At 36.0% G+C, this 14,308-nt stretch overlaps 1 protein-coding gene across 1 annotated transcript in view; it reads right to left on the bottom strand.

Moving 5' to 3' along the window:
• The window catches only part of col6a1 (collagen, type VI, alpha 1), a 64,776-nt gene extending 57,480 nt beyond the window's left edge, over positions 1–7,296 (bottom strand). Inside the window, exon 1 of the mRNA XM_015359273.2 lies at positions 7,027–7,296. Within this exon, the coding sequence (XP_015214759.1) occupies positions 7,027–7,114 (88 nt within the window). The 5' untranslated portion in view covers positions 7,115–7,296. The remainder of the gene's footprint in view (positions 1–7,026) is intronic.
• Between the last annotated feature and the right edge of the window lie 7,012 nt (positions 7,297–14,308).

Genomic DNA, 14,308 nt, shown 5'->3' with positions numbered 1-14,308 from the left:
TGTGTCCTGATAAATTAATTAACTCTCGGCATGATCTATTTTTTATCGCATATTCATACACTGTTCCCAGCAGAAAAACTAAACATCAGAAAAACTAATTGTGCAACATGATTATGAAGATATTGGCCTCAAGATGAACTAAAAAAATAAATTAATTAGACATCTACCACATTTTCACACCCATTCTAAACTTCCAGCAGGATTAAATAATGCTGAGGAATGCACAAGATATGAAAAGTGACCTTTATCATAATAATAATGAATTATGAAAAGGTAATATTGTTGAGTTGTACAACACACACTTTGATTGATTGAATGACAAATGCACTACCTTCCATGAAATTTGGTCACTCCACCAATCTTAACAGGTATACTGTATATCATACATGTATTAATAACATTTAAATGTCTACAGCACTTATAACAGGGATATAACAGGTGTAACGTGTGATATTGCAGTAAAAATGTTTTATTTTGTTAATGTTTTCTAAATGTAAATTTTCATTATTTTGTGTTGTAAAAGCCTACATAGTCTGTTATGTTTTCCATATGACAGAGGTAGAGAAATATGCTATGATTTCTGGAAAAGAGTAGTTATTTTTAATATTATCTTTAATTAGTTTTTTTTTATTCTTTGATGTTATTCAGCATTTTATAACAACCTCATTATGAAAGCTAGAAACGAAGTCAGTTATTATCTATTATTCTCTTTCCTAATCATACCACAATGAAACAAGCAGTTTCAATGGGTTCTCATTCAGTCAAGACTGAGTCTTCAAGACTGGTCTTGAAGCCAACGTTTTAGCCAGCCAAGCTTAGCAATACCTGCAAGCATAAGGTTTGTCTTATCTTACAGTATGTGAATAACCGCATTATAGTTCAGTACCCTCCCTGTTTGTTGTATTAGAATTGTAATGTTCTACCTATTTCATCTTGTCTTATGACTACTGCCATGTTTTGTAAGTCTTGTCACCTAACTCCTTCCCAGTATTCTCATCTGCATTTGGATCCACCTTTGCATCCTTTGCATTCTGTGTGGAGTGATTAATTTATTTAGTAAAGAATCAATAGCACCTTTATATAGACATAGGATAATACAAAATGTTTCACAACTTGCAAGTCTAAATTTCTCTGCTGTCATAAAACACATTAGATTAGGTTTGCAACAGAAAAATTGTTGTTAAAATATCCCTTCAGCTCTTTAGTTTAGTTTTTAACAAGGAGCATGTGAGGGATGGCTTTATACTGTAAATGAGCCAGATGTGAAAACTCCTGCCATGAAAGTCAATGCCTTTATTTCTTGAAAGAAGCACCCCTTCACCCCTTTTGTCATCTTGTGCGGGACCACAAGCCATAGAGCAGGATCCACTCCAGAGACTCAGTGCCCAAAATGTCCAGGCTTGTAGACACGGCAGCTACAATATCATCGCTTCTGTTTTATCCTCGACCCACTCCAAGCTCTGAGAAATGAGGATAATGGCTTTACAACAGCAGCAATGTGGTATAAAAATACCACTACTATGTCTCTGAAGACAGATAAGTAAACACTGATGCTCTAAAGGTGAAATGAAATCTTTTCTTTTAGAACCAAGGTCCAAGTGGTGTATCAGAAATGACAAAGGACCAGTCAACATTATTATTACAGAGGCAGTTTGAATTGTGTATAGTAGGGGCAGAAGTGTCAGAAGGACATAGAAGGGCAGAAGGACATACAAGGTGACTGTTAACAAACAGAAGTCTTTCCCACATGTGAAGGGCATTTGGTGGTAATACATTTAAAAGCAGATTAAATACATTTAATTTTTTTTATTTTATTCTGATATTAAACTCCAGTGTATTTCAATGTATTTTAATTGAATTCCTATATTACAGTTCTCTAGATTTCTCTGATGGGCAGGGTTAGCTGCTTCTGACAAAGCATCATAATATTGTTCCACTGTATCTGAGCTTGTCTGTAGGTCATTAGGCCCAGTCTCTTTAAAGACGATGGAAATCCACTTCAGGTGGGCATCAAGGAGTTATAATTCATGTTGTAGTCATCAGATTTTAATATCAATCTTTGACTGGATGCTATATTGGAGGTTTAGAAATGGCACAATGAACATTCAGTGTCAGAAACCTCAGCTATTTTTTATTAACTCCCTTTTTAAAAATCTTATATACCTTGTATAAAACAATTTGCTTATGGTTCCAAAAAAGATCAATTCACTGCTCAGGCTTTATTTGTCTTTAAAAATTAGAAGTTATGTATAGACATTATAGAGACTAATGTTTGCAAAATACCTCCTGATTTCCTTTGTGGGACATGGACAATCTAGTGTTTAGGCTGTTTATATACACACCAAAATAGCTTAAAGGTTAGGCTGGCATAGAAACCAATAACTCAAAAATTTAAAGATAGCATCTGTGCAGAATTAGCCTAATTTCTGCAAAGTACAGAATTCAAGAGAATGGCAGAATGAGGAAACAGTGAGTCATTTCAAGAAACCCAAAGTGAACAAGCACATTCACTTCGGTGAACTGTACAGTTTTAGAGACCACTAAATGCAATGAACTGATATGATCTTTGACATCATCAAGAGTAATGGTGCTTCTTATGACCATGCAGAAGATTTCTTGATGATTTCTGTTGAAATGCCTTAAAGCATTTGCATACTTACCTGATGCTCTGTTTCAATGAAACAATCAGTAACTGAATACACTGACATGGGATCATTACAATGTAAAACAACATCTCCATTGCTTTCTAGCCACAGAATCAAAGGAAAGAATAAGACTGGCACACTGCACAAACAACTCTGAATATAGAGCACTGGAGCCTTTTTGCCTTCTCTGATGAGTCATAAAATGATCTGCAAAATGAGCCCTTGTCTCTTGAAGATACAGTTGTGGCAGTGATAGATTAACGGTATTAAAAAGGATCTTCATGACTTGACAGAAGCCAAGCAAACTTTTTTCTACATTTTGCAATCTGCAGTCACTGCTGGTTGGAGCTTTGTTTAAATGGTGGTCCTAACAGATCCAACAACATTTCTGAAGATGCAGAAATACATGACAGACAGACTGGCCAGCAATACCAATCCCAATGAACATGAACTGTTACACTCATGGCAGTGAATACATGGAAGTATTCTGACAAGCTCAAGTTCATGTTTATGTGTCTTTCTAGCCATGTGCAAGTATACAGTGGAAAGAAATATCGTTCCTCCTGGTCCGTGGTAAATACAGACAGGACACTGACATAGACATTGTAGACAGGATACACATAGTGCAAAGTGCAGATAGTGCAAATTACTAAGGCAAATACATAATACAATATACACAACACACTGGGGGGATTTAAACCCTGTTTCTGGAATTGGGGTGGGTGTTAGTAGATTCCAGGGTTGAGGAGCCTGACTGCCTGTGGGAAGAAGCTGTTACAGAGTCTGGTGGAGCTGGTCTGTACACTGTGAAATCTTTTCCCAGATGGTAGGAGGGCAAAGAGCTTACGGGAGGGGTGTGAGGGGTCATCTACTATACTGGGGGCCCTGTGTAATCAGCGTTTGTGATAGGTTACAGAAATCAGATAGTCGCTGCCAATCAGTGGTGGCAGTGGCTATCTTCTATGCTGTTGTGTGCTGGGGCAGCAGCATCATGGCAAGAGATTTAAATAGACTCAATAAACTCATCCATAAGGCTGGCTCTGTTTTGGGGCTGAGCCTTGACCCCCTCGAAGTGGTGGCAGAGAGAAGATTGCGGACCAAGCTCACAGCCACCATGAACAACACCTCTCATCCACTACTTGGGACTGTTATAGGACAGAAGAGCACTTTTAGTAACAGACTGCTCTAGCTACGGTGTGCAAGCGAACGTTTCCACAGGTCCTTCCTCCCGGCGGCTGTCAGGGTGTATAACGTTGTCCTTGGCTAGGACTGTTAGCCCTTCATCTGCTCATGTATGGACAGCGTATTGAACTAATGTACTTTTTGGACACTGCATTAATATACTATTTATAGTGTGGTACTTTCAATCTGTATATACCTACTGTATACCTACTGTATAAAGATTTTGCACATATTTTATTGTTTTACAGTGACTATTAGCATATTTTGCACACACCTAACTCTATTTATTTTATTTTGTATTGCTGTACTTATTCGAATTTTTAGTCTATTCTGATGTCTGTTTTTGCTCGTCTTGGGCTGGGCTGCTGTAACACTTCGATTTCCCATCGGGATCAATAAAGTCTTATCTATCTAAATCGAAGGGAGGGAGGCTCCAATGATCTTTTCAGCAGTTTCCACAATTCGTTGCAGGGTCTTGCGGTGTGAAGCGTTACAATTCCCAAACCAAACAGTGATACAGCTGGTCAAGGGGCTCTCGATGGTGCTTCTGTAGAAAGTGGTAACAATGGGCGGGGGCAGGTTTGCACTCCTCAGTCACCACAGGAAATAGAGACGCTGCTGTGCTTTCTTGGCCAGAGAGGTGGTATTGAGGGACCAAGTGAGGTCATCTGTAATGTGTACACCAAGAAACGTGGTGCATCTAGGGAAAGTAAATTCTCTAGAAGTAACTCCCCTGAGAGAAGACTTTAAACAAATTTCCAGAAGATCCTGATTGGGAATCTTGTCATTATCAGGCTTGTCCTGAAACTTAGGTTTACTTATGTCTTGTCTCATTACAAATATGGGCAAATATTGATTTCAAATATGGCTTTGGACAATCTAAAAAGAAAATCAGCCTTTATGAAACCTACCTTATCTTTCATAAATTTTAGAATGTGTCGTAGCAATTCATCCATCTCATTGCAAACAACCTCTTAAAAGCCCTCCAATCTGGGTACAGATGATTTCAAAGCACTGAAACTACCCTTGTTGAAGTTATGAACAACCATTTTATGGCAAGTGATTCCGGTTCTCTTTCTGTCCTTACTCTTCTTGACATCAGTGCTGCTTTTGACACTGTTAACCATGACATCCTGCTTTCTCATCTCGTCTTGTTTGGTGTCTCTGACATGTTCTTAAATAGTTCGAGTCTTACCTCACTGATTGCTGCCACTTTGTTTCTTTTGGGATTTTCAGTTGTGATGCTGAGTTTCCTACAGTAAGTCTATTGTCAGAGCTCGATACTGGGCCCCTAACTATTCAACATTTACTAGTTCCCAACTAGTTACTAGTTTTAGCAATTAAAACCACATGGTCTTGAATTATCACTTCTACATCGATGATACAGTACTCAAATCTAGGTCCATAATCAACATTACACTGACGTATTTGTTTATTACTCTCTAATTGCATCTCTTACATAAAATCCTGGATGACTCGAAATTTCCTTTATACTGGGTCAAGACTGACAGTCTTCTGATGCTTCTCGGCACCTCTGCACTAAGCCTATCACTGAATGGCACTGTACATGAGTTTCAATCTCAACTAATGAATTCAGTGGTGATATTTGATCCTTGCTTGACCTCTCACCCACATGTGCAAAATATTGTAAAAACAATATTCTTCCATTTCAGAAATATTGCCAGACCATGTCTTATATAGTCTCTGACTGTAGGAGAAAAGCTGGTCAACAAAATTTGTGTTTTTCAGAATATATTACTGCAATGCTCTACTTGTTGGGGTATTTAAATCTACACTGAACAAACATCAGAATGTACAGAATTTGGCAGCCAGAATCCTGACCAGGTAGAGTGCAAGTGATCACATTACTCCTATCCTGGTGTCACTGCACTGGCTTCCTATCAGGTTTCATGTTGACTCATGCTCACCTATAAGACTTTATATGGCAACTCAATACCTACAGTATCTGACTTCTTATCTTCCAACTCCTCTTCTTGCAATCTTCATTCATTAGACTCTGGTCTGTGGTTTGTCCCCCAACATTGTTAACATTCTATGGATGACTTCTTATTATACCCCAGATCTCTGGAATTCACAGAGTCACTTACCCAGAGCACAGTTAAATCCAGACTCAAAACCTTCTTTGGAAAGGCTTTTATGTAACTGATGTGTCTTGCATCTTCTGCTACATTTCTAATCCCTTGTGTTTCAATATGCCAATTTTGTTATTTCCTATGTATGTTACTGTTGTTGTTTGTGTTGACTGTGTTTTTTTTTACTTTTCATGTAAAGTGCTCTAAGTATATATTTTTAAAGGTGCCGTATAAATGAGGCTATTATTATTATTATTATTATTATTATTATTATTATTAGGTGGGCCTCAACATAATACATTTCCTTAATTCTTTCGTCAGGTATAGTTTGGTATTTAGTACTCCTTTTTCCACTCCTCATATCTTTGAGGTTTTTTTAGGAATTAATAATCTGCAGTTTCTATATACAAATCTACGCATAGTGAGCACTCGGCGTTTCCTTATACTCGACTACCACTTTAAATTGTTAATTATCTGCACTCAGATCCACCATTTCCTTTTCTTTCCTATGATTCTTTTATTTTGAGTAGAGTTACAAAAACACCTTATCGATTACCCGATTGTTTAGTTGTGTATGGTTTGCAAACCGATCACTTCCATAAGGAAAAACAAGATACTAATTTAAATCCTTTAAAACATATTTGTCACACTGCAAATTAAACTTGTTTATATTTTTATAAATGTTTTCGTTCTTAGTTTTTAATCTTTTTAATTTGATTTAATTTTTTATTTTAATCAAGTATTTCCCTGTTCCCTATACTGAGATATTATTTGCAGATTTGCAAATACGTAATTACTTCATCGTTAAAAATTAAAGTTTTTTTTAATTATCATGTCTATAGAACGTTGATTTTTTAACGAGTCCACAGACTTTGTTTTAACCTTTTTTACCTTTTTGTGAAAATGCAGTTATTGCTAAAAATTGTGGCAAGCAACAATCCAGGGTTAAATAAAATACAGACTTCACAAAAGACTACAACAAATATTCATAGAAAAACAACTTGAACGAATCCATATCTTTATCAATTTAGTTTGGTTTCAAATTGAATTCAAATCAATGTGGCGTCAGAACAAAGTCAGTGACAATGTAAGAATGATTTTCTTACCTCCATAAAACGTTTTGGAAAGGACCTCTTGAGTTAGCGACCCTGCCCAAAAGCCCAAAAAAGTTAGAAAAAATGTCGAATAAGTCATCTTTTTTCAGTGGTCCTCATGCAAGTAAGTGGTGAATTAACCTACAAGACGGTTAAATATTCTTTTGAAAAAAAAAACTTAAAACTAAAAAAGGATAAGCATCGGTTTCAGCCTCTCCGTTTGCAGTAGGGAGAGGGAGACAGAAGACGCTACTTGGGAGAGGAGGTCTGATCGTGAACTTCTCAAACTACAGAGGGCGGAGGAACAAGTCAACTTCTCCAAGTGTTGTATTCAGGATGAGCTTTCTCATACATAAAAGCGTATCCTTTTTTTTTTACAAAATAGTGTATTTTACAGATAGTTAAAATGAACTAAACAGAACAAATTGGTACTCAAAATAACTCACAAATTCACCAGATGCCTGACATTGTTTTAATATAACAATAGTATTGATTACACTCTCGATTTAACATTCTTTTTATGTTTTATGATATAATGCCACTAAAATTTAAGATGGGATGCTTATTGGGCATTCGTATTACTTGTACACAATGCTAAAATGAATTAAAAATTATTTATGTAATTATTCCTTTACAATTAACCACACACAGTTCAACATGTTGCAGCACCAGTATTTATTACAATTACAAAAAAAAAGACAAGCAATAACAGTCTGAAACTAATGTGAGTGACTGAACACACTACACAAATCAGACCAGTTTTGCAACTCATATGCTTTAACTATGGGAACTGTCAACACAAATTCAGAAGGTATGATTTAATCTACAATCTGAAATCACACAGATTCTAGTTCTGAAGCACAGAAGGAAGAAAAAAGAATGATGTTTAATAACTTGTGACAGACTATTTCATTTAACATCAACATTCACATCACCAAAAATATGTATTTCTGATGTTCTTAGTTTGCAATTACTGTTCATTAATGATTTCCTCTAGTAATCATGATTTTGTATGGTAATGTTAACAACACAAAAGTAAAAAAAAATCCTGTTTCCAATATTGTTATGCATAAAGAGATCAGAATATTAATAACCTTAAAGTTAAAAGGGAATCAATTGTATTGTTGTCATCACTGGTCAATAAACACAGTCTAAGATCATCCCTGCTATATTGAAAGTGGAGATCTGGTAATCTTCTGAGGAATTAATTGGTCAGTCTGGTTCAGTGAGGGTAAGTGCTGTTGTCCATTTGGATAGGACAGAACACAAAAACATTGCAAGTAGGAATGTTTGTTCTTGCATTATTGCCCAGTTACCCACCTCTTATATTATATTGATTTTAGGAAACTAATTTTGTCTTCTTTGATGTAATAACAATGAAGAGTACAAACATATGACATGTCAAAGCCTGACACTTTCTACCCATTTTTTCCTGCAGTAAAGATGTGGACAAATTACCCATATTGTTTATTTGACCATATTTTGCCACAATGTGAATGTATAAACTTAATAAGGTTGATATAACAAGTTTTAAATGTTCTGAAAACCAAAGTTAAAACTTCAATATACCGAAGCAAAAGAAATTTGCTGAATATCTATGTTTCTGCCGGTCTTTAGGCTGAATGGTTTTCCATGTGTTCCAAGAAACATTATACTATTTTTTGTAAAACAATTTAATGAGAGCGAGATTTAGTGTGCATATATTCCATGGATGATTTTACCTATTGTATACCTGATCAGGAAATGTGTTGTCCTCATATGCCCTTTTCTTTTCTATCTCAGTAAAAAAAAAGTAAAACATGGAAACATACATTTTTATTGCAGTAGTTTATGGTTGACCCTAACCTCATCTCCGTGAAATATAGTGGGAAAAATCAATTTTGTAGTAGGTTTTCCCAGCCATATCTACATATCAACATATCAACCTAAAATCAACATATTGACCTATTCTTGATTATATACGGTATATATGTCAGAATTACTTGCAAGAAAAGGGAGTACAAAGATATCATTTAAAAGATTATAAATATTTCCTTGATTAAGAATTGTGTTTTGCCTTTTGGAATACACCATGTTGCCTCTTGTATGAGCTACTGGTCAGAGAATGTTACCATCATGGTACCATTTCCAACAGCAAAGGTCAATCTGGGTGAATGACCACTGCAGCTCTATACCATTATTCAGACATTTGTCCAGTTGGCGATTACTGAGACAGCCTTCATTATCTCTTAACAAGGGAATTATTTTAATTTGTGCCACTGCAAAACAATCCATTGCTGTATATCTCTCATGAAGCTGCTAATATCATCCGAGGGTCCACCTCCATTATAGTAAAATGAAAAAGGTCTGAATGCACATCTCTTGTTTTCTGAATTTGGAGTTACACTTACTACATATTACCTTTTGTAATACTCATCCACACTTCTCAAATTAGTTTGGCAAGCAGTAACAAATGACAGGCTGTTCATAGAATAGTGTGAACATAATGAGTGATAGTAAGTAGGACATGAGACTATAGACCAAGTGTTTTCAGTCCCTGTAATGCAATTATGTGAGAATAATGTTTCCAAGAGGGAATCATACTCCCAATATCCCCGTATAATTTGACCATGTGTCACATTAGGAAACATTTTGTGTCTCTTTCACTGTATTAGCCATATTACCACCCATATTAGCTACTGAAATTCTGCAAAACTGTATCAAAACCCTTTACAAAATAGGTATAAAACACTTTTTTGCTTGAATGCTAATAATCTATTGCATTTACAAGCCATACATATAATTACATACAAGAAATGTTACTGCTTGCTATTTATTAAATCAATTAAGTATTTTTAGTGAAATTCTAAATTTTTCTTCTGTGCATGAGTAGAATATGTTGTTTTGTCATGCTTGATCTTGCATGCTGTACCTCTGAGTGTCTAATAGAAACAGCTCAATAAGCAATGAAGCCACCTTCTCAGCTTGCCAGAGGCGTTTCATTGTAATAAGCTCATTGTACATAAAAATCTCTGATATTAACAACATGTTGATGTGTCACAAGTGAACAACTGAATGTCATGAGCATCAGGAAAGCCAACACTCTTCTGCCTGTGCAGTTCTAAGAATGTGTGTGAAATGTGTGTATAAGTAATATAGATCCTTACTCATTACACTGCTCTGAATAGTCCCCAACAAATTAAGAATTATTTGTTTTAAGAATTAAAACTGTTTTGTCAGGTGTATTATCAATACCATTTATGATAGAGTTGAGGTTCATTTCAGAGGTAGTGTTAAAAGGTTTGCAATTAGTTATTTAAAACCTTAATATATTTAAATTAATTTGGTGCTGATAACAGCCTCTTTTCTATCAGCCGTGATCTTGGGTTGTTAGGAGTAGATTTGTTTGTTGCTTATCCAAGTTCAGCTTATCTCTTTAAACCATGAAGCAAATTTTTGAATTTAGAAATCTGAATTAGTGGCACAGCATCCCTTTGGGCTTTCAGTTAAATACTTCCGGTCATATGGTAAAAGTAGCTTTTTACCAGTTTCAATCGCAATAGGACGTGGAAGGGAACAAGTAAGAGGTTTATTCCATGCTGAAAAGAGAAGAAAGAAAACACAACGTTTAGCCTGCCGAGCCTTCTTCGGGTGTAAGCAGCGAAACGTTGTGTTTTCTTTCTTCTCTTTTCACCATGGAACAAGCCTATTACTTGTTCCTTTGTAGCCTAAACATGCTGAACCCACCTGAACGACAATAGGACTTGAATTCCTCTTTTAACTCTTTTGGTAATTTATTTTTTCAAAAGAAAAATAACTATTTGAGCATGCCTCTTAAAAAATCAAAATGTCACTATAGTGCAAATTCACAAACACCCATGGCTATACAGGGTAAATGATACACAGCTTTCACTTTTTACACAAATCCACAAAGTAAAATATGGGACTTTTCAGAGATGTTGTGAAATCCCAGGGTACACCGTGACTCACTGTCATTTTATTTTTGGAAATGGAAAAGAACTGGAAAAATATTCTAAATTTAATCAACAGTCTTGCAAACTAACAGTGAGTATATAACTCTGGGTTTCTTCTTAACATCTAAGTTGCATAAACAGGTTAAATAAAAAATGAAATTGTGCTGCCATCAGTTACACACAGGATCCAGTTCCAGAACAATAATTTAAAAGCCACAGCCCAAAACATTTGTTGCACTAAAAGACTATAGCAGACTCTTTTGATAAAGAAAATTCATTTCAAGAGAGAGCTGTGTAAATGTTGTCACAATGCAGTCTTTTCAAAGAAAAAATACAGTCTTTATTTTTATTAGCTTTTTTTTTTACAAAAATACAACATTACTGCTCAGTTCAACATCTTCAAAGTAAGAGGAAATCAAAGGAATGTCTGAAGCACAGAAGATGCAGCAACAAAGAGAAAGGATTAGAAGGTCTTATAAAATGGCTGATGATAACCTCCTGTTTTTCCATATGTGTCTGCCGTCTATGGGGGAGGCTTGTGAACATCTGCAAAATTTCAGCAATAAATGCCAGAGTAACAGCGTGACCCCCAGCTTTGCCAGAAAAAGAGTGCTTGCATCTCATGCTCCGTTTTCTGAAAGAGAAACAGTGCCATCTAGACAATCCACTGACTCACTGACAGTGCAGAGCTGAGTTGAAGATTGCAATGTCAACAGCTGGGAAGTTGCACATGTTCATTTCTTTTTAATTTTTATCTATGTGAAATACGTCTCCATAATCCCTTGATATTGGAATGAAACTAAATATAACTGAATTAACTGGTCCAAAATCAAATTTGTTTGGAAAAATGAAGATTTTTAAGAACAAAATCAAGATCAAAAGTCAGCAAAAGGTTTTTTTAACAGAAGGCTGTCTATATTGAGAAAATAACAATAGTTACAAACAGCATGAGACCACAAGACATTTCTTTTCAGACAAGGTTGCAAGGTATCAACTGTGTAGAATAGAGTCTTGCTAACCAGCTCAACAAAAAAATAATCAGCAAAAATTACTAGTTTTCTAGTGTTTTAACCAACCTTGGAGATAAGTTGTGTTTTGTTTTAAAGTTTGAAATGTACATTTATTTTTTTAAAAAAATATTTTGAAATAATACTTCACTTGGAATAGCAAGATGTGTTTTGTATGCATATCAGCTCACACAGTTTCAAACCCCACTACCACACACAGGAGAATGAAGAGGTGTAGGCAGACTCTTCCACACTGCCCACATTTAAGCCATTTGTCTGCTAGCACATTACATGTCCATGTGGTAATTGGAGGTGAGGCACATTCCTTACTAACAGCACCACCTGACTGCAATTGCACAGGAGACAGGTTTTAATGTGCTGTTAAAGCCAGCATCACACTACACGACTTTTCCTAGGATTTTCAGTCATAGCCTTCATTTACATAATTGTAAGAAAATCACAGCACCCGTTTCTGTCGGTTGTGTAGTGTGACACCCACAGCAACACAGTCATAGTGCTCTTAACAGCCCTAAGACTCCTTGCAACTCACTACGATAAAATTAAACTGGTTTGATTTTCTCATAGCGAGTAGCAAGTCGTAAGGGTGGGCTCTTGTGTCTGCAACACTCAACAGCCAATGAGCGCTCAACTGGAAGTACAATGCATACAATGTGGCTGCAAGGAAAGAAGGAAAGGGAGTCTTTTGGACTTTGCAAATTGAGTGACTTTGGAGTGACCACAGATGTGTGTTCGATGTATCGTGTTTGGCGTTTTGTGTTTGATGTTTGATTACTTTTGTGTGGTGCTCCTCTTGTGTTCCACATTGATTGGCTGCCAAAATGAGGTGACCTCACAGTATTTTCGCGGCGCAATACGAGATTTGGAACCACAATGAAAAGTCCAGAGGGAATTGTGTAATTAGTCACCTCCTGCGATTTCTAGTCATATAATTTGACACCCTCTAGGACAGAAAAGGCAACGAGATTCAACAATTTTAGTTATTAAATTTGACATGCTCTCCAACTAGAAGTCGTGTCGAGTAGTGCAGTGTGACAAAGGCTTAAGAGTGGCTAATCCCCAGCCTACAGTACCTAAACAGCTCTCAACAAATTGTCCACCGCTGCTTAGAGAGTCCAGGCCACAGACAGTTGGTGACCCAAGTTTAAACTCTTGATCATAGAGCTCAGCTATGGAGAGCACCTTTAATGTGGATGAGCCACTAAGGTGTGGTTTTCAGCTACAAATATAAATTGCAGAATATTTTGATCAACAGTGCTTGATAGCACAGCATTATTTTTTTACAAGAGTAACAAAGGTGTTTTTAGATCTCTTGCTCCTTTGATATTTGTGCTGCTTTTTTCTTTATTAACAGAAATATTATATTAATCCAGGTATCATGCAGTTTAATGGCTATAAAACGTCACACTGAAATAATAAGAAGATCTTGAATTAGAGCACATTTGTAAAGAAAGTTTTAAAACAGTTTTAAAATAGTAATAATAATAGCAGGTGTCTTTTAATTTGTCTTTCTAAACTCTATAAGCAGGACAGGGTCAAAAGTAGTGGTGAACTTTCCAAATTATGAAAGTGGTAAACAGAATAAGAACTCTGTGCAAATGATGAAAGTAGACAAATGTGTCAAAGATTAAATTCCATCTTAAATTATTATTTGTAATATTCACAATATATTACTAACATTTCGTAGCCAAAAGAGAGGAGCCGATGTGGGCTACACTGGAAATTTAAGGGAAATCGGCAGATTTTTCCAAGAAAGCCAGCACAGATTAATTTCTATCAAAGTTCTACTGAATGAAGAGCAGCTTTGGTTAAGCTTGCTGCATTTTTCCAGTGATCTCACTTAGACGTTTTTTTTTTATTTTATTTTAGATTTAACAAAAGAACATCTGGAAATAATACATCTTTAACAACCTCATCTCACTGTAAATCTAGGAAATGAATTGGCTGTGTTTCAGTGGATGGTGGAATTAAATTCAGCTGGGGAACTAAGCGGCTGTGTTTATGGAAATGAATGACGTTAGAGTCTCTTGAACTGTGAGCTGTGCCCAGTAAAGAAAGGGATTCTGGGAAAGAGCTCTGTTACAAAGTAAGGCTGTCTCCAAATCTTTGAGTATAGAAAACCATAAACTCTAATCCTTCAGTAGCACAAAAAGTTCAGTTACTCTGAGTCCAAAGCCACATGTACTTATAAAACAGAATGTGAGCGATTTGCAAATAACACCGTAAATGGCATGTAGTGAACAATAGATCTGTAAATAATACACTTTTACAGTACTTTTTTGGACACCACACTCAAAGCACTTTATAGGTCATGGG

The sequence above is a fragment of the Lepisosteus oculatus genome, chromosome 12, assembly GCF_040954835.1.
Source record: "Lepisosteus oculatus isolate fLepOcu1 chromosome 12, fLepOcu1.hap2, whole genome shotgun sequence".
NCBI classification, from domain to species: Eukaryota; Metazoa; Chordata; class Actinopteri; order Semionotiformes; family Lepisosteidae; genus Lepisosteus; species Lepisosteus oculatus.
The sequence above is the reverse complement of the archived record's forward strand: the minus strand, read 5'-3'. Positions and strand labels throughout refer to the sequence as shown.